The 20,973-nt window shown below is 43.2% G+C and overlaps 1 protein-coding gene across 1 annotated transcript in view; it reads left to right on the forward strand.

Annotated features, from left to right (window-relative positions):
* DAPK1 (death associated protein kinase 1) overlaps nucleotides 1–17,775 on the forward strand; it is a 100,320-nt gene extending 82,545 nt beyond the window's left edge. Inside the window, exons 19-24 of the mRNA XM_007939089.2 lie at nucleotides 256–453; nucleotides 2,164–2,302; nucleotides 5,340–5,460; nucleotides 9,288–9,476; nucleotides 16,029–17,257; nucleotides 17,736–17,775. Of these exons, the coding sequence (XP_007937280.2) occupies nucleotides 256–453; nucleotides 2,164–2,302; nucleotides 5,340–5,460; nucleotides 9,288–9,476; nucleotides 16,029–17,257; nucleotides 17,736–17,775 (1,916 nt within the window). The remainder of the gene's footprint in view (nucleotides 1–255; nucleotides 454–2,163; nucleotides 2,303–5,339; nucleotides 5,461–9,287; nucleotides 9,477–16,028; nucleotides 17,258–17,735) is intronic.
* Nucleotides 17,776–20,973: the final 3,198 nt, after the last annotated feature.

Below are 20,973 nucleotides of genomic sequence, written 5' to 3' on the forward strand. Positions count from 1 at the left end.
AAAGGGCTGGAAGTATGCTTCCATAAAGATTACAGCCAAGAAAACCTATGGAGTTTGGTTCTACTCTGTAACAAACAGGGTCTCCATTTGTCAGAATTGACCTGACTGCAACAGTTAGTAGTAGTATGGAGATACAGATGAAGGTTAGAGATAGCACTCTCCCTACATGTAATCCCTGGAGTGCTGAGAAATTTTCTGGTTGGAATCTGACAGTGATGCTTCATGCTAGTAATCTGTACCTTATTTTCTGTGTAGGAGTTGGCGATTTCAGCGTGTGGGAGTTCTCTGGAAATCCTGTGTATTTCTGCTGTTATGATTATTTTGCTGCAAATGATCCCACGTCAGTCCACATCATTGTTTTTAGTCTAGAAGAACCGTATGAGATCCAGCTGAACCAAGTGATTTTCTGGCTGAGCTTCCTGAAGTCTCTTGTCCCTGTTGAAGAGGCCATAGGTGAGCCAGCACCGGGCGGGCGGGGATGTAGTCCCTGGGGACAGCCAAGAGGCAGCCTCACCCTTCTGAGTCCTCTGTTCATGCCCCTCATGACCTTGTACCCGCCGCCTTCCTCAGATCCAAAGCTTGTGGCTAACAGCTGAGACTCCCTGACTCCATTCCTCCATCCTGATAGATTTTCCACTCACAGAAACTTCCTGAGGGTCAGATGTTCATTTGCTTCACGATCCCTTATTCCTGCTTCTGAGCTCTGGTGGTATAGGGGTTAAGGCATTTATTTGGCTGCTAACCAAAAAGTCAGTAGTTCAAACCCAACAGCTGCTCCATGGAAAAAAAACATTGAGGTATTCTGCTTCTGTGAAGATTCACAACCTTGGCAACCCAGTAGGGGTTGCTATGAGTTGGAATTGACTCAATGGCGGTGAGTTTGGTTTGGTTTATTCCTATTTCTAAGGCCCAATTCTGAGCAAACCCTTGATAGCAGTTTCTCACTTTCTTTCTAAGCCTTAGAACCGTGGTAATTTTGTTGGGTGCAAGTGGAATACTTCCTTAATAACTACTCCATCTTAACCTGCGGGCAGGCAGTGGCGGTTCAGTGGTAGAATTTTCACCTTCTGTGCAGGAGACCCAAGTACAGTTCCCGGCCATGGCAGCTCATGCACAGCCACCAGCCATTTGTCTCTGAATGCATGTTGTCATGATGCTGAGCAAGTGTCACTGGAGCTTCCACACTAAGAAGGACTGGGAAGAAGGGCCTGGCAGCCTACTCCCCAAAATCAGCCGGTGGATCACAAAACCCTGTGGATCACAACAAGCTGATCTGCAGCCAATCATGGAGATGGCTTAGGACCAGCCAACGCTTTGTTCCATTGTTCATGGGGTCACCGTGAATTGGGGCTGACTCAATGAGAGCTAACACATACCCTTTACCTAAAGGCTGCATGAGTAATATAATCAATAATAATAATTCTCCTTCATTCAACAGTTCCATGAAGAAGAGAGGAATAGCTGATGTTTTGGAGAAATGACCATGTTCGCTGACTAAATTATCTTAACTTTGTTTCTAGAGGACAGCATAACATGGATCAAATTTCTTTTGGTCTTTCTGTGCAACTGAAGAAGCAGCCTGCCCTGATGAAATATGACACTTAGCAGTCACGTTTCCCAAAAAAGCATATTGATAATAAATAGTCTCTCTCAGTGTACTGCCATTTGCCTCTGTCTTTTTCCTTCCTTCTCACATTTTTTAAATGTTGCCATAAATGTAAGACTCTCTGTCTTTGTGGCTTGCAGGCAGTACCTCTTCTGAGCCATTTCCAAGGTGTTGCTGTGTTCAGGGTTGTCTTTAGTCTTATAAAGGGTGTCTCCCTTGTCAGTGGCTACATCTGACTCTGCCAGACAGGCAGGGCTACTTGGAGAACATCAGAGAGAAGCTCCCTTTTGTTCTGTGGCCTGGTTTTATTTAGTCCATTTCTGAGCAACCTTTCTTGAAGCTAAACCTTCACAGGTTTAGTGTCAACTAGCAGTAACGTAGGAAAGGGCTCCTCTTGTTGTTAGCAGGGCTGATGGCCAAGCAAGACAGAGTGCCTTTGGGTCTGTGGGCAGGGAGACAACCTGGGTATGAGGCCAAGGTGACCTGCCCCAGCCTGGGAGGAGAATCAGCCAGGTAAGGGGCCCACCTCCTGAATCACTGCTCTCTCTGCCCTCAAGCCTTCGGCGGTAAGCTCAAGAACCCACTCCGAGTCGTCCTGGTGGCCACCCATGCTGACATCATGAACGTCCCTCGTCCAGCTGGAGGCGAGTTTGGTTATGACAAAGACATGTCATTGCTGAAAGAGATCAAGAACAGGTAAGGGGCAGCCACTGGGCCTTTAGGCCCAAGTGAGAGCATCATGGGTGTGAAAAATACAACAGGAAATTATGTGAACTAGAGAAAGGAATTAAAGCTCTCTTTTCCTTGCTTGACTTTTTGTTGTATTTTTCATTTTTTATCTAAGCAATGAATGCACATGATAAAAGCAACAATCCTCCAGCTTCTTTCCTCGCCTCTCATTACTAGCACCCAGAATGACGTGTTTTATTTTGGCTTTTAGTTCACTTGCTGATTATCTCCATAATGTTAATCAGTATTTGTCAAAATGTGAAGCTACAACCCATTAGTAGGTCTTGGAATTCACTTAGGGGGTCACAACCAACTCTTTTTAAATTGGATTGAATGGAATGAGCTGGGGTGGAATGGAATGGAAAGGAGTAGATTACGATGCAAAAATATCAGTGTGCATTGCACATCCAGTATTTGTAGAACTTTTGTTTCACTTATAAGTTTCATTTATAAATATGGGTTTGAACAGGTCTCAATGTAAATACACTTTTTTTTTTTTTTTTTTTTTTACGCTGTGTGATATTTTTCAATTTTTGTGATTTGGGTGAAAATTTACAGAGCAAATTCTTTTTCCATACAATAGTTCATACACATTTTATTTCATGACATTGACCACAATTCTCCAGTGTGTTTTCTTCCCCCTTCCTCCCTGTAGTTACCTCTTCCCTGTGTCTGTCTTTCCTATGCATTCCTGCCCTCTGGGCTATCTCCTTGTGCAAATACTGCCATTCTGTTCTCCCATGACTGATTGCTTCAAAGAGTGTATCTACCTGATGTAAATGTTCACTGTATATGCCTTTCTATTGTTTGGCTGGAAGCCATGGGAGTGAGTTCAGTTCAAGACCTAAAGTATAACTAGGAGCCATAGTTTTGGGGGTCCCACCAGGCTTTATCAGACCAGTAAACCTAGTCCTTTTTTATGATTTTGAGTTTTGTTCCACGTTGTTCTCCCACTCTATCAATGATCCCATGCACTGATCCCTCCTGAGCACACACACACACACATTTTTTTTTTCTGGTGATTTGGGTGAAGATTTACAGAGAAAATTCACTTTCCATACAGCAGTTCACATATATTTTGTCTCATGACATTGACCACAGTTTACCACAATGCAACAGCTCCCCTCCCACTTCCTCCCCATAGTTACCTCTTCCCTGTGTCCATCCCTCCATGAACTCCTGCCCCCTGAGCTGTCTCCCTGTGCATAAGCAGCCCTTCTTTCTCCCCATGATTGTTCTCTCCAAGGAGTGTGTCTACTTGAGGTAAATGTTCAACTCATATGCCTGCCTTTTGTTTGGCTGGAAACCACAGGTATGGGTTCAATTCCAGACCTGAAGGGCAGTTAGGGGCCATAGTCTCAGTGGTTCCACCAGGCTCTATTGGACCAGCAAACCTGGTCACCCCCCTTTTATTTTTTCCTCCAAATGATTTTGAGTTTTGTTCCACATTGTTCTCCCTCTCTATCAAGGATCTCCTACATAGATCCCCTTCCAAGTGGATGACAGTGGTAGCTGGGCACCATCTAGTTCTTCTGGTCTCGTAGTTGTATAGGCTGTAGATTGGCTGTAGATTGGTCGCTAGGACTAATTGTTTCCATGAATTTTGGTTTTCTTCATTCTTTGCTCTGGACGAGGAGAGACCCATCGTTGCATCTAGATGGCAACTTGCTAGCTTTTAAGATCCCAGTCACTACTCGCCAAAGTAGGAGACACACACACATTTTTGAGAGTCTGTCAAAAGTTTGAAAGCTGCAACTCTACATAATATGCTAGCAATTTGGATTCTCCACCCCCAGCCACAGGTTACAGCAATATTATATGTTGTGGTTTTTTGTTGTTGTTATTTTATTTTTTAAATTTTTATTGTGATTTGGGTGAAAGTTTACAGAGAAAATTCATTTTCCATACAGCAGTTAATACACAGTTTGTCTCATGACATTGACTGCAATTCCCTACAACGTAACAACTGTCTTCCCACTTCCTCCCCATAGGTACCTCTTCCCAGTGTCCTTTCCTCCCATGCACTCCTGGCCCCCCCCCCCCCCCCCCGAGCTGTCTCCCTGTGCATAAACTGCCCTTCTGTTCTTCCATGATTGTTCTCTCCAAGGAGTGTATCTACCTGATATAAATGTTTAGCCCATATTACAATCTTTTATTTGGCTGGAAGCGACAAGAGTTCAATTCCAGACCTGAAGGGCAGCTAGGGGCCATAGTCTCAGGGGTTTCACCAGGCTCTATCAGACCAGCAAACCTGGTCTTTTTTTTTTTTTTTTTAATTTTGAGTTTTGTTCCACATTGTTCTCCCACTCTGTCTAGGATCTTCTACACAGATCACTCTCTAACAACTTGAATTCTTTATTTTTCAACTTTAGACACTTAATCTCTTGTCTTCCTAATATGAAAAACAGAGTATTTTTAGATCTGTGGTATAACTTGAAATTCATATCTCTATTCTTAGCCCATTAAAGTTCACCAGCATCTCTTCTCCTAACTTGTAAGGTGAGAACATTGGCCTCACCCTCCTTGCATCACAGAATCTGAAATCCACACACCCCCTCATGTTTCTAAGGAGCTCTGGTAAGGCATTTGGTAAGGCATTTGGTAAGGCAAATGGTAAGGCATTTGGCTGCTAACCGAAAGGTCAGCAATTTAACCCACCAGCCACTCCTTGGAAGGAAGATGAGACAATCTGCTTTTGTAAAGATTTACAGCCTTGGAAACCCAAAGGGGTTTGCTATGAGTCCAAATGGACTCGATGGCAGTGAGTTCTCGTGTTTCTGCTGCTTTGTGGAAACCACGGCACCCATTTGTACAACTGGGAGTATGTTCCCTACGCTTCCACACCTGGTGTCAGTGCAGAGTCCACTCTACAGCAGGGGTGAGGGAGTGTGTGCAGGGTCACCACTACTTCCTTTGCCTTCTCTGGGGCCTGTAGGAACCTGTCCCCTCTGTGGAAATTCCTGGTGAGAACCACTGCTGATAAGGCCACTGCTGTTCTCCATAGGTTTGGGAATGATCTCCACATTTCAAATAAGCTGTTTGTCCTGGATGCTGGGGCTTCTGGGTCTAAGGACATGAAGGTACTTCGGAATCACCTGCAAGAAATACGGAGCCAGATTGTTTCTGTAAGTCCAGTCTGGGGAGGGCTTGAACCCAACCTTTGCCATAACCATCAGGTGACTCCCGGGGTCACGCTTCCCTTCTGCTTTGATCTATGCCTTAGTTACTTAGTGCTGCCGTAAGGCAAATACCACAAGTGGGTAGCTTGGAAGAAGAGAAATTTATGTTCTCACAGATCAGGAGGCCAGAAGTCCAAATCAGAGCACGACTCTAGGGGGAGGTCCTTCCTTGTCTGTTTCAGTTTCTAGTAGCTTCCAGCAACCCTTAGTGGTCCTAGGCTTGTGTCTTCTCTTTTTAGAACTCAGAAGTGTTTAGGATTTCAACATATGTTTTTGGAGGACACAATTCAATCCATAGTAGTTTGAGTTTGGTGGAAACTTTTATAATAGGTCTGAGTATGAGTTGGCTGCATGGACTATTTTTATTCTCTTGTCTCGGTATGAGGGAGAGTAGAGAAACAAGGAGAGGACCAGGAGAAGAAGAAGATGTCATGGGCAACAACAGACCACTTCGGATTCTAGGACTCAAAATTGTTCAAAAATAAAATGCCTTTTTAAAAGTTATGAAAGCAATACAAAAGTGATTAATCGTGGGATATTTAGAAAATGCAAAAAAAAATAGAATTGTCACCATTCAGTCACTAATAAAACCTACTGAAGGGCATCAGATAACACTGAACAAATGGTATGAGACTGTTCTTGCCTGGCAAGATATTATTAAATGTTTCATTTTTCTGAAGGTATATTAATTCAATATGATTCTAGTTAGCATCTTAGCAGGATGGAGGAGGTTCAATTTTTATCTGAAAATGCCAATGGAAGGGTAAACCATGCATGTTGTAAAGACAATATAATCGATAAGGCGAAACAAGTGCAACAGAATAGAGGACGTAAACATAAATCACACTGATACGAAGTATAACCTAGAACAAAGGTGTTATTTCAATTTAATGGGAAAAGGGTGTTTGTTTAATAAATAATCCTGGCACAATTGTCAATGTGCCTGGAAGAAAGTAAGGTTGAACTCCTACTTCATTACATAGTGCAAAAGTAAATTCTAGGTGGATTAAAGACTTTAAATGTAAAAAAAAAGGAAAATAAATACCTCGAATGGAAATTTAGGATAATGCATTTTTATAATAACAATCATCATCATCACCATGGGACTGAGGAAAGCTTTTAAGCCAAGCTAGAAAACCCCAGAAGTTTCCAAAGACAGTCAGACTCACTTGTCAACATAAAAATTAAAGGTTGATTGGTTGGTTTGTTTTGCAAACAAATTTCATTTAAAAATAAAAAAGCTATAGTAGACTAGGAAAAATATTCTTGGTGCATTTGGTAGATGAAAGGTTTGGGCTATGAAGGGTGACTATCCATGATGTTTAAAACTTTTAAAGTAAAAGATCCACAGTGCCAATCCTAGGAATGTTCCTGTTGGCCATGCTTGAGTTTAAGCCCAGAGCAGGCTTGCTCTCCCCCTCCCGCCCAGCAATGCTGCTTCGTGTTAAATCCTCCCCTTTCTTTACTGTTTGGCTGATTGTAAACCACCACACTTCAAACACCAGGCTTCAAACAGCAGGCTCATAGTTCTAGACATGCCTTCAGAATTTTCAGGAAACCCCTCATCTCATGAAAGCCTGGCCCTTCATATCAGATGCCCTTGCCTTCCGATGAGTGTCACACTGTGACATAGGCAGGGACAGAGAGTGGTCTAGCCTGGTCTTGGGTGACATTCCTGGAACAATATATAGTGTGTGAAGGGCCCCAAGCACCCCCACAAATTATGGATTACAGCCTGGGCTCTGCAGGCAGTAGGGGGAAGTTCCTTGGGGGTGGAGAGGGAATGCAGATGGTTAATGCACTTGGCTGCTAACTGAAAGACTGAAGATTCAAGTCCATCCAGAGACACCTCAGAAGAAAGGCCTGGTGACCTAATTCCAAAAAATCAACTGTTGAAAGCCCTGTGGAGCATAGTTCTACTCTGACACACATGGACCACCATGAGACAGAGTCGACTAGCTGGCATCTGGTTGATATAGGCAGTACTGGGTCATTGGAGGTGTTTGAGGTGGGATGCAGCACAGTCTTCTGCTTCAGCCCTCCCTGCACTCCTGAACCTACTAAACTGCCTGCATCCCTAGGAATGTTGTTGTTTAAATAGAAGGTGAAATGAAGCTGACGTCAAAAAATTTGAGAGGGGACTACGTAATTAATGGTGTGGTATAGAATATGGTCTGTGTGGTTTTTAACTAGAAAGGTATGCTGATTAGATGAGTCTATAACATAAACTGATTTATTGAACCAAATTAAAAGATTAAGAACTCATTTCAAGCTAATTACTGAGAATTAGTCTAGTTTGAAATAATAGTTCAATAACAATTCCCATGGATTATCTAATTTACTGGTAAAAATACTCCAATAATCTTATACTCATCCTCTCTCTCTTTGCTCATAAAGTGGCCTTTGCCTGACTGAATTGGTCACTATGAGTGATTGAGTGAGTGAAGCATTAGAACGTGGTGAACACTTATTGGTATAGTGAGTTCAGTGGAACTCAGGACTGATTGAGGAGAAGGATGTCACACAAGACAGCAGCGTTGCATAGCAAGCTGTTTATTGGGGTGATGCACTGACTACCCCTTGCAGGAGGTGGTCCCCCTCAGCAGGTTTTCCAGAGGCTGTCGGTGCAGGGAGCCATCAGAAGGGAACTGGCATGAAAACCCCAGGGGAAGTGGGGAAGGGGAGGGCTTAAGTGGAGCATGTCTGTGTCCAAGAGCTCTGAAGGCAGCAGAACTTCAGGGTCCTCTCACCACAGGGTTGTGGCTTATCTATGGCTAACAGAGGTTGGGTGCAGTTTCATGATTTCTGTTTTTACAGCTGCCCATTTCTAAGTGGCTAAAAATCTTCTGTGGGCAATTTTGTAAACAGTTAGTTGCATGTGTACACATTTGAGTTTGGCACTGGCAAGCTTGTTAGGGCTATTGGGCCTCAGCTTGCTGTAAAGATGTAAACAACTGGGAGCCAATATACAGAGGCCTCATTTATATAAGAGCTGGTTGAGTGCTTGAATCCACAGTTCCAAAAACCTTTTAGTGAAGACTCATTATCCATTTAACGTGAGCGGGAGAAATGAAGAGACTCCACAGACTGTCATATTAGGGAAATAAATGGGTTCTGCTTAAGCTCAACCTTCTAAAAACTAACTGCCCCAGCAAAACCAAAACTAGTTTCCATTGAGTCAGTTCCAACTCATGGTGACCCCCCTTGTGTCAGAGTAGAGCTGTGTCCATAGGATTTTCAAGGATTAATTTTTTGAAAGTAGATTGCCAGGTCTTTCTTCTGAGGAGCCTCTGAGTGGACTTGACCCTCCAACCTAACCTTTTGGTTAACAGCTGAGCAGTTGTTAGCTGCTGTCAAGTCACACCCACCTCATGGCCACCCCATGCACAATGGGATCAGACAATTGCCATCCACAGGGTTTCCATCAGCTGGATTTTGGAAGTAGACTGCCAGGCCTTTCTTCCTAGTCCATCTTAGTGTGGCAGCTTCACTGCAACCTGATCAGCATCGTAGCAACACACAGGCCTCTACTGACAGATGGGCAGTGGCTGCACATGAGGTGCATTGGCTGGAATAGAACCCAGGTCTCCCATATGGAAGGCAAGAATTCTCTGAACCAGTGCCCCGTAGTAGCCATGCACACCAGCAAAAGAAGTAGTAATTAATTCAGAGACTTCGATGTCACTGTGCCTAAATGAATAGCAGGATTTCTGTCAGACCCCTCTGAGAGCATCACAGCTGTCAGTCAGTCTGGCCTGTCTTTCCTGCTCCAGGACTGCCCTCCGATGACTCCCTTGTGTGAGAAGATCATCTCCACACTGCCTTCCTGGAGGAGACTCAACGGCCCCAACCAGCTCATGTCGCTGCAGCAGTTCATGTATGACGTGCAGGACCAGCTGAACCCTCTGGCCAGCGAGGAGGACCTCAGGCACATAGCCCAACAGCTCCACAGCACTGGCGAGGTAATGGCCCAGGCGGGGCTCCAGGGTCTCATTTCTGGATCCAAATTCCAGGGTCTGAAGGAAGTGTGAGGGGGAGGAAAGTAGAAACTGCCCAACTGCCCGTATTTCTAATTCCTGGGTGGTGCAACCATAATGCACTCAACTGCTGACCATAAGTTTGGAGGTTTCAGTCCACCCAAAGGCCTCAGGAGAAAAATCTGGTGATCTACTTCTGAAAAGTCAGCTATTAAAAACCCTTTGGAGGACAGATCTAGTCTGACACACGTGGGTCTCTGAGGCAGAATTGATTCAAGTCAACTGGTTTGATTTTTTTCAAGTGACTTCTGAACCACAGTTCCCTGCTCTCCCACTTCATGTTAGGGGCCATTGTTTTACTTGTTTTCAGATTCTGTTAGTTAGGGAGCATAACTACCCCCTGCAGGAGGAGACAGGGTTTTCTTTTCATGCCCCCTTGATCACCTGATCCTTACCTGCTATTACTGACAGCCATCAGTCAGTCTGGCTGCCCTGCATGGGGTGTTCTCAACTCCAGCCTGACAGAGAGGAAAGATAGTGAAGTGTCCTGAAGGAGACACTGCCTGGAGGAACTAAGACAGAGGAATAGTGCATGGGGTCACTAAAGCAAACCAAACCCACTGCCATCAAGTCAATTCCAACTCAAAGTGACCTTCATTGGGTTTCTAAGGCAGTAAATCTTTACAGAAGTAGATGGCCCAGTTTTCCTTCCATGGAGTGGCTGGTGGGTTTGAATTGCCAACCTTTTGGTTAGTAGTCAAATGCCTTAGAAAGCATGCCCCCAGAGCTCCTGGTAATTATTTAATAATGATGTTGTTGTTGTTGTGTGCCGTCGAGTCGGCCCCGACTCATAGCGACCCCTCCTTGGGTTTCCGAGGCAGTATCGCTACGGAAGTAGGATTGTCCAACCTTATGATACACTAAGTAATTATAACCCAATATGCACAATTAAAAGTCCCCAGTAAGCCTGCTTATGCACAGGGAGATAGCTCAGGGTGCAGAAGAGTATGAAGGGATGGACACTGGGAGGAGCTAACTATGGGGAGGAAGTGGGAGGGGAGCTGCTGCATTGTAAATTTTGGTCAATGACATGAGACAAAGTATATGTGAACTGCTGTATGAAAAGTGAATTTACTCTGTAAATCTTCACCCAAATCCTAATAAAAAAAAAAAAAAAAAAAAAGTTCCCAGTAAGCAATGCCTGCCAGAAATGACAAGGCAGTGGGAATCTTTGCTCTTGGTTGTGTTACATGCAGCACTGGGGTGAGGTTTGGGACTCTGTTGTAATTGCATCATATGCCTGTCCCCAAAAGGGGACACAGCTTTCCCATTCCTCTATCATGTGAAATCTGATGGCATAAGCTAGCCTGGGAACAATCCTGAAAATAAGAAACACCAGGAGCTTGCCACATCTGAGCCTGTGGCCAGTTTTGTGGGTCATACATGCTTGAAATGAAAGTTGAATCCAGAAGCCACTGCCTCAAACTGTGATTTTGTTGGTCTTTAAACTCCCAGCTAATCTGCTAACTAATCTACTGACCCCTCCAGCAATACTTCAGAGGACTTGAGGCCCAGGGAAAAGACAAGACATCAAAGCTTGGATTTTAAGATGCTACTAACCAGGTGCCATCAAATCAGTCCTGACTCATGGTAACTTCATGTGTTTCAGAGTAGAACCATTGTTGTGGTTACCTAGTGCCACTCTGACAGGAATATACCACAAATGGGGATGCCTTAACAAATAGGAGTTTATTCTCTTATAGTTTGGAGACTAGAAGTCCGAGTTCAAAGTAACAGGCTCCAGGGGCTGTGTGAAAGCCCCTCAACCTTGGGCTTTAGCTCTGCCTCCTGCTCTGGGCCCACGGGAGCTAGAGGCTTTTCTTTGCTTAGACAGTGGCTGGCTGCTGAGACTGACAAGCCCAAGGTTGACAAGTAAAAAAGCACAGTCCCGATGTTACCAAATCACACAGCAGGCCATTAATTCAAGTCCATTGAAAGTCCCAAGGTCAGCAGAGCATGGCAGGCTGCTGAACAACAACACGGCTACATGCAGGGTTCAAGCATGCCATAAGCTAGAGACTATTCCCCAAGGCTTCTCCTTATATACAGGAAGCAGGCCACATCCCTAGGGCAACTACTCAGCTGCTCACAGTAGATTCCACCATGGAGGTGATTACCACTCCCACCATGGGGAGTACTACATCCAGCTGCCCAGCCACTCAACCAGGCCCAGCCAAGTTGACACACAAAGTTAACCACCACAACCATGGTCCATGGGATTTGCAATGATGGATGTTTTGAGAGCAGATCACCAGGCCTTTCTTCCAAGACATCACTGAGTGGATTCAAACCTCCAACATTTTGGTTAGCTGCTGAGCCCATTAACCCTTTGCACCACCCAGGGACTTCTATCTATGATGTAGTTCCCTAGAACTTAAGAAACACTGTTCTCTACCCAGAGGAATCATATCTCTGTTCATGCTCATTTATTTGGAGGTTGGTTATCTGTGTCAGTGGATGGCAAACTTTTTCTATAAAAGATCAACTAGTAAACACTTTCAGCTTTGCAAGCCATATGGTATCTGTCAGAACTCTCAGTTCTGCCATTGTAGCTCAGAATTAGCCATTAACAAGACATAAACAAATGAGCAAGGCTGTGTTCCATTAAACTGTATTTATGGACACTGAAAGTTCAATTTCATGTAATTCTCTCATGTCACAAATATTATCTTATTTTGATTTTTTTTTAACCATTTAAAAATATAAAAACCACTCTTAGCTCAAGGGCCATACTAAGATAAAGGCAGCCACTGGACTTGGCCTTAGGTTGTAGTTGGGCAGCCTCTGATCTAAGTTGAGGTTTAGCCAGACCCTGTGCTGTCCCTGGAGTTCCTGGGTGGTACAGACAGTTATGCTCAGCTGCTCACTGAAATGCTGAGGTTTGACTCTACCCAGAGTGTCTCAGAAGAAACTTAGCGATCTTCCAAAGATCAGCCATTGAAAACCCTTTGGAGCACAGCATTACTCTGACACACATGGGGTGAGGTTGCCATGCATCGAGTTGACTCAAAGGCAGTTGGTTTATATGTTTCCTCCCCTCCACTCACACTAAACTTTTGGCCTTTTCAATGCTTGGTAACCATAGAATTAGCCTTCAACAAAAGGTAACTAAAGAATTCACAAGTAAAGAAAGTTCAGTGTGTACCTAGACATACAGGAGTATTTGAGGGAAGTAGACAGAGCTGGTGGTCACTTTTAATCCATTTTAAGGTTAAATTCTCAAAGATCTGCCTGGCCATTAGTACCATAGATAATTTATATCCCTCCACTGCTGTTGGAGGTATTTTAAAGACCATTCATTGTCATTTCATCCCTGCCTATCTCTTTTTAATGTTTTGGAACAATGAATCGGGACAGGGAAATCATGAGATAACTTTCTTCCCAAAAATTTGAAAATTTATATAAAAGACCAGAACTGACATTAGTTCATGTGCTAAAGTCCTTCAAATTTAGCTTCAAAGGTTAACATTTTAGCCAACTCTATAATACTAAGGGAGCTTTGGTAGCACAGTGCCTAAGGCACTTGACTGCTAACCAGAAGGCTGCTGGTTCAAACCCACCAGCCACTCCTCAGAAGGAAGATGGGGCAATCTACTTCTGTAGTGATACTGCCTCGAAAACCCGAGGAGGGGTCGCTATGAGTCGGGTCCGACTCGACGGCACATAACAACAACAACAACTATAAGACTAATGGAAACCAGGATATTAACATTGACATAATACTGTTTGCTTATTCTACATACCTACTTCCAATTTCACCTGTTGTCTCTCCAGTATCTTTTTTCTGATCTAGGATCTCACGTTTAGTTATCATGTCTCCTCGTACTTCTCAGTCATGCTTTGCTTTTCATGATCTTGAGGAGAGAGCAATGTTGGGGACTGCATTGCAGATGGTGTTCCACCAAATAGATGTTGGCTCTGTTGTTGTTAGTTGCTGTCAAGTTGATTCCGACTCATGGTGACTCCATATGTGCAGACTAGAACTGCTCCATAGGGTTTTCAAGGCCTTTTAGAAGCAGATCACCATTAGGCCTGTCTGCCAATGCACCTCCAGAAGGGTTTGAACTGACAACATTTTGGCTTGCAATCACAAGCATTTCCACCAGTCAGGGATTCCAATATTGACTCTACCCTCCAGGAATGTTCAGTCTGAGGCACAATTCTGAAGGGAATCATATATGAAGGGCACTTAAAGGTTTAAGCCAGACCATGACTGTGCAGAATAATCCTCCTACCAACAGGAAAATGTCCAGGCCTGTGAGGTAAGAAGGGATCCACCCCGTATGATCAGTGTTCATAGAACCAGGCCAGCATAAAAAGAGAGGAAGGTATTTGTTCCATAAAGGGGAAAAATTACTTCTGGGTTTTGGTTTTGGGCACAATTTTGTTTTCCTAGACTTTTCTTTCTTTAAAGAAATAAGTATGACATGTGGAGCTAATGTCCCCTTTGACTTACCACCTCTGGTCCCATTCCCCTTTTCTTTTTCTCTGGGGCTGACTACTATCATTACAGTGGTGCGTCTATCCAGACTTTTTTTTACTTACGTCATAATAGTATAACATTCTGATAAGGAGACCTGGTAGTTCAATGGTTAAGTGCTCAGCTGCTAACTAGAAAGTCAGCAGTTCAAAACCCCCAGCAACTCCATGGGATAAAGGCCTGGTGATCTGTTCCTGTAAAGATTGCAGCCTCAGAAACCCTACGGGACAGTTCTAGTCTGTCATATTGAGTGGCTATGAGTCAGAATTGACTTGATAGCAACACAACAACAACTGAATCCTTTTTTGAAAAATTTCAAGGCTTCAGAAAAGTTGGGAGAATAGTACAAAAGAATTTTCGTAACCTATACCTAAGTTCACCAACTGTTTACATTTTGCTACATTTGCTTTATCCCTCTCTCTTCTATTTATGTATTTATTTTGCAGGCATCATGGCATTTCACCCCTAAATAATTTAACTCATATCTCCTAAGAGAAAAGACCACAATATAATTAATGATCACATTCAGGGAATATATCATTGATAGACTACTGCATATATATAGATAGATAGATAGAGATATATATCTCACAAGTTTGCCAGCTGTCCCGATAATGAGTCATGCCCTTTATAACTGTTGTTTTTATTCATATGTTTATTTATTTGGGATTCAGAACCCAATCAGAGACCATATACAAGCAGTCCTTGTGTTACAAACATCCGACTTATGAACAATTCACATTTGTCTTTAAATATTAATATAAATTTGCCTTCATTTTGAAACAATAGAACCAGTCCCTACCTGTAACAAATCTTCATCACAATCACCTTCCCTTACTGTACCTGGAGCTTTTAAATCATGGAAAAGGCTTTGAGCCTTTTCTTGTAAGTGGGGCTAAATAAGGCTAAATAAAAACTGTACGCACCTGTCGTGGCTTCCCTACAGATTCTTAAAGATACAGTTAAGAACTGCTCTTGTTCATGGGAGAAAGAAGGGCTGTTTATGCACAGGGAGAGCGCTCAAGGGGTAGGAGTACATGGAGGGATGGACACAGGGAAGAGGTAACTTACGGGAGGTAGTGGGAGGGGAGCTGTTGCATTGGGGTAAATTGTAGTCAATGTCATGAGACAAAGTGAATGTGAACTGCTGGATGGAAAGTGAATTTGCTCTGTAAATTTTTACCCAAATCACAATAAAAAAAAAGAAAAAGAAAAGAACTGCTCTTGTTCATAACCTGGGGACTGCCTGTGTTGCATTTTGTTGTCATGTCTCTCTAGTCTCCCTTAATCTAAAAGTTTTCTGGCCTTTTTTTCCCAGCTTTTTTCTGAAAGTTTTCAAACATGTAGAAAAGTTGAAAAACTAAAAAAACAGTGAGCACTCTTTAACCCACCACCATTTAACCATTGTTCCCTTTGGCCACATTTTCTTTACCTAGCTATATTTATTTCTGAACCATTTGAAGGTAAATTGCACATATCATGATTCTTTACTCCTAAATACTTCCTTAAGCATCTCCTAAAGAAAGGGAAGATGGGGCAATCTACTTCGTAGTGATACTGCCTCAGAAACCCAAGGAGGGGTCGCTATGAGTCAGATCCAACTTGATGGCACATAACAACAATAGCAAAGAAAGGGATATTCTTCACAACCACAATGTTATCGTCACACCTATGAAAATTAACAAGTAATGCCCAAATACATCTCATGTCCAGTTCAAATTTAACTGTGCATAATTGTCTCACTAGCATTTTATTTTATTTGACATTATTTTTACTTATGTTTATTTATTTGATCTTTCATTGCATTGACCATTTTTGAAGAGTCAAGGGTGGTTTTTCAGATCTCCTGTATGACATTCTCAGGAGGGGGTTTGTGGATCCATATTTGATTGTTGAGATTCATCCATGTGAATGACCTTGGGTCATTCCTTATAGTGACTGATGCATCTGGTCCCGTGTATGTTCCTGTACGTGACCTCCCTTATCCTCTCTGACAGATCAACATCATGCAGAGTGAAACAGTCCAGGATGTGCTGCTTCTGGACCCCCGCTGGCTCTGCACCACAGTCCTGGGGAAGCTGCTCTCCATCGAGACCCCTCGGGCCCTGCACCACTACCGTGGCCGCTACACTGTGGAGGACATTCAGCGCCTGGTGCCTGACAGTGACGTGGAGGAACTGCTACAGATCCTCGATGCCATGGACATCTGCGCCCGGGACCTGAGCAGCGGCACCATGGTGGACATCCCCGCCCTGATCAAGACAGACAACCTGCATCGCTCCTGGACAGATGAGGAGGATGAGGTGATGGTCTACGGTGGTGTGCGCGTCGTCCCCGTGGAGCACCTCACCCCCTTCCCCTGTGGCATCTTTCACAAGGTTCAGGTCAACCTTTGCCGTTGGATCCACCAGCAGAGCACCGAGGGCGATGCAGACATCCGCCTCTGGGTGAATGGCTGCAAGATTGCCAACCGTGGGGCTGAGCTGCTGGTGCTTCTGGTCAACCACGGCCAGGGCATTGAGGTCCAGGTCCGTGGTCTGGAGACCGAGAAGATCAAGTGCTGCCTCCTACTGGACTCAGTGTGCAGCACCATTGAGAATGTCATGTCTACCACACTGCCAGGGCTGTTGACTGTGAAGCATTACCTGAGCCCCCAGCAGCTAAGGGAGCACCATGAGCCCGTCATGATCTACCAGCCACGAGACTTCTTCCGAGCACAGACCCTGAAGGAGGCCTCATTGACGAACACCATGGGGGGCTACAAGGAGAGCTTCAGCAGCATCATGTGCTTTGGGTGCCACGATGTCTACTCTCAGGCCAGTCTTGGGATGGACATCCACGCTTCGGATCTGAACCTTCTGACCCGGAGGAAACTGAGTCGCCTGCTGGACCCTCCCGATCCCATGGGGAAGGACTGGTGCCTTCTCGCCATGAACTTAGGCCTCCCTGACCTCGTAGCAAAGTACAACACCAACAACGGGGCTCCCAAGGATTTCCAGCCAAGCCCAGTCCATGCCCTGCTCCAGGAGTGGACTACCTACCCTGAGAGCACGGTCGGCATCCTCATATCGAAACTAAGGGAGCTGGGTCGCCGGGATGCAGCAGACTTTTTACTGAAGGCATCCTCTGTGTTCAAAATAAACCTCGATGTCAATGGCCAGGAGGCCTATGCCTCCAGCTGCAACAGTGGCACTTCCTATAATTCCATTAGCTCAGTGGTGTCCCGGTGAAGGCAGCCTTTGCCTTGGGTCTCTTACAACTGCACAAGCAAAGGCGATACAGCCCAGCCCACCTTTCCCACGGGAACCTCTGGGTGCATACCTTCTTATGCTTACCTGCTGAAGGATCACCCCCCTTCTTCCTCCTTCACCTGTTCTCTACCACTACCTCCCTTCCTCTCACACATTCCATTGTATGTGAGTGGTCTTGCTAGTTCACATGCAGACTGGCTTCCTTTACTTTGGCCATTTGAAAAGCTAGTGTATCTCCTCTCAGTGTTCCGGAGTCTGTATGTTGTCCTCCAACACCTTGCTTCTTACTGATCATTTTACTGGGATTCCTAACTTTTCAATGAGATTTTTTTTAACTCTATTGATTGTCCTTTTAAAGAAAAAAAACACACACACACATTGATCGAAAATGTGTCTTTCTTATACTCTTCTTTGTGACACTATCTCCTATGCTTATCTCTTTTGTATTTGTAGGGAAAACTCCCATGCTGGAATCCCACTGTATGATTTATAAACAGACATTATGTGAGTGCCTTTTGCAAAAGAGGGTGTGTTTGAAATCATCTGGGGCAGTCAGGCGCTGTCGTGAAAGAAACCTACCTCTCTGTCCTTGCTGCATGCAGATCATCCCCAGAGGTGCTTCATTCTGAGTTTTTTTTACCCGGCAATCTTAGTGTTTCATTTGGCAAGGAAAGGGGAGAAAGGAATCCTCCTTCTGGGTGATGTCATGGCCAGTGTTGTTGCTGTAAGACATTTTTGCATTTGCTTCTGTTTAAACATCAATGTGACCATCCCCATGAAACCTGTCACACTTCATCATACCCTGTCCTCTCAGGTAGAAGGTTGACACAGTGGACGGAGACCTGTGTAAGAAACCAGAAGACCCCGACTCACCGTCTGTGGTAGTCTGTTGTCATTTGTGCATAGCAGATGCGTTTCCACATTTAGATCCTGGTTTGACAACTTCCTGTACTTGAAGTTTAAAAAACAAATGACAGAAAATAAAGGAAGCAATTTTTCTTGCAGTGATTTTAAATGTGATAGAGTTTAAAATTGATATGAGGGAACGTGTCCTAATTCTTCTGTCCTGGGAAGCATGTAATTGTAATGTTATATCATATGCATATATATATATGCGGTATGTATATACATATATATTAATACTGGTATTTTTACTTAATCTATAAGATGTAGTAAAAAGTCGGGGTTTTTTTTTTCTTTTCTTTTTTTTAAATAAATAAACTATTGTTCGTTGCACTTAGTTTTATTGGTCAATAATTCAAAAGAAATTAGTTATTCATGCTTGTGTTTTCAAACCATCACTCCATGTAATAGGACAAACCAGTCTGAAATCCAGAAAGTCACTAACCTTAACCCCCTGGGGTTGGAAGATAACACAATTTATTTGGGTGTTTAATTATTGCTAAGTTTGGGAGTGGTATGAACAATCTTAAGAAAGACCCAATCAATTTATATATTTGTTCAACCTTTATAGAAAATAGGCATTCCCTCTGTGATTTAATTTTAAAATTAAGTAAATAAATGCTAAAGTTTATCATGCATGACCTCCTTTAGTTTATTGCGAGGTAGTCATGGCAAGACTATACAAGTAAGACCATAAGACATTCAGTTAGGATTGGAGAATCATAACAATAAAAGATTACTTACACAGAGTCTAAATCTTTAGATTTCAGACGTTCGTCATAGGAGGAAGATTTGACTATGCTTTGTGCTTAGTGGAGGTCCTATAGCTTGTGTACAAGTGTGCCAGCAGGAGGCAAGTCTGCTACTGCCTTCTGTGAGTATTCTCAAGTCCATGGCTTATGTATGATTTTCTCAACTTGACTCCACATGATAAGGGCCAGACATCTAATGTCTAACAAAGACTAGTGTGTTATACTTTCTTCTCCAAGAGATTAACTGTACATAACATCTTTAAAGTTAGAGATTAAGGAGGTTGTTTATGACTTAATGTCTGAAGACCTTCTTACAGAGATTTAGCTATATGTTATGTTATCACTGCACGCAGGTGCACAGCTATCTTAAGAGAAGTTGTTTACTACATATCTCATACATCTCTACATTTCTGTTTATAAACCCAAATTTTCCAACATCGTACTGTGGTTTACGCATATATGGTTTGAAAGCATTACAGTAAATGTTCATAACAAGGCATCTTACATTCTCCTTCAGTGAACCAAAAAAAAAGCCACATACAAAACTTGAATCATTTAGTCTTGACAGTAGGAGGACTTAAGCTTTTTATTTTTAAACAAAAATGAAAGGAATGGCATAGGAGCAAGAGAAAACCTGCAAAATATCCATATCTCCCTGCCCTTCCTTAAATACAGACTACACTTGCCCCAGACCATCAATTAGAAAGTCTAGGTTGGACCTACATGGCACTTGTAAGTGACAAATGAGCCTATATTTAATATCTCAAAGTTGCTTTTTAAAAAGAGGGCATTTAAAAAAAAGAAGAAGACTGGAAGGGAAAATACTTAAATGGTAACAATGATTTTTTTCTATGGTGGTGGAAATGTAGAGCTCTGGTGGTGCAGTGGTTAATTTAACTATGGCATTTGGCTGCTAACCAAAAGGTCAGTGTTTTGAACCCACCAGTTGCTTCACAGGGGAAAGATGCAGTGAGCCTCTGTAAACACAGACATCCTTGGAAACCCGACAGGGTCCCTAGGGATTGGAATCAACTTGATGGCAATGGGTTTTGTTTGGTTTGGTAGAAATAAAGTCCAGTTTTGTTTTGCCTATGTCATCCACAGTAAACATGATGTACTTCAGTTTTCTTCAGGAAAATGGAAAAACCAATCACTAACTTCATATGGAAAGGAACGAGATCATCAAAGCACTGCTGAAGAAGGCAAACAAAGTAGGAGGTCTCACACTCCCTGATCTCAGAACCTACTGTACAGCCACAGTAGTGGAAACAGCATGGTAGTAGTACAATGACAGACAAACAGATCAGTGGAACAGAATCAAGAACCCAGAAATAGACCCATCCACCTATGGACAGCTAACTTTTGACAAAGGGCCAAAACCCATTAAATGGGGGAGAGATAGCCTCTTTAACAAATGGTGCTGGCAAAATTGGATATCTACTTGCAGAAAAATGAAACAAGATCCATTACCTCACTCCATACACAAAAACAAACTCAGGATGGATCAAAGACTTAAATATAAAACCCAAAATCATAAAGTTCATCAAAGATGAAATAGGGGCAAATCTAGGGACTCTAATTTATGGCATAAATAGACTATCAAGCATAACCCAGGAGCTCTGGTAGCATAGTGGCTAAGACACTTGACTGCTAACCAGAAGGCTGGCGGTTCAAACCCACCAACTGCTCCTCGGAAGTAAGATGGGGCAATCTACTTCTGTAGTGATACTGCCTCAGAAACCCAAGGAGGGGTCGCTATGAGTTGGGTCCAACTCGGTGGCAAACAACAACAACAAGCATAACCCAAAATGCACAAGCAGCAGAAGAGAGACTAGATGACTGGGACTTTTTAAAAATTAAATTCTATGTCCATTGAAAGACTTCTCCAAAAGGGTAAAAAGAGAATCTACAGATCAGAAAAAAAAAAAAAAAAAGTATTTGGCTATGAAGTGTCTGATGAGGAATTGGCTTATCTCTAAAATTTATAGAAAACTTCAACACCAAAAACACAAACATTCCAATCCAAAAATGGGCAA

The sequence above is a fragment of the Orycteropus afer genome, unplaced genomic scaffold, assembly GCF_000298275.1.
Source record: "Orycteropus afer afer isolate SDZICR_OR568_19922 unplaced genomic scaffold, OryAfe1.0 scaffold00005, whole genome shotgun sequence".
Lineage (NCBI taxonomy): Eukaryota > Metazoa > Chordata > Mammalia > Tubulidentata > Orycteropodidae > Orycteropus > Orycteropus afer.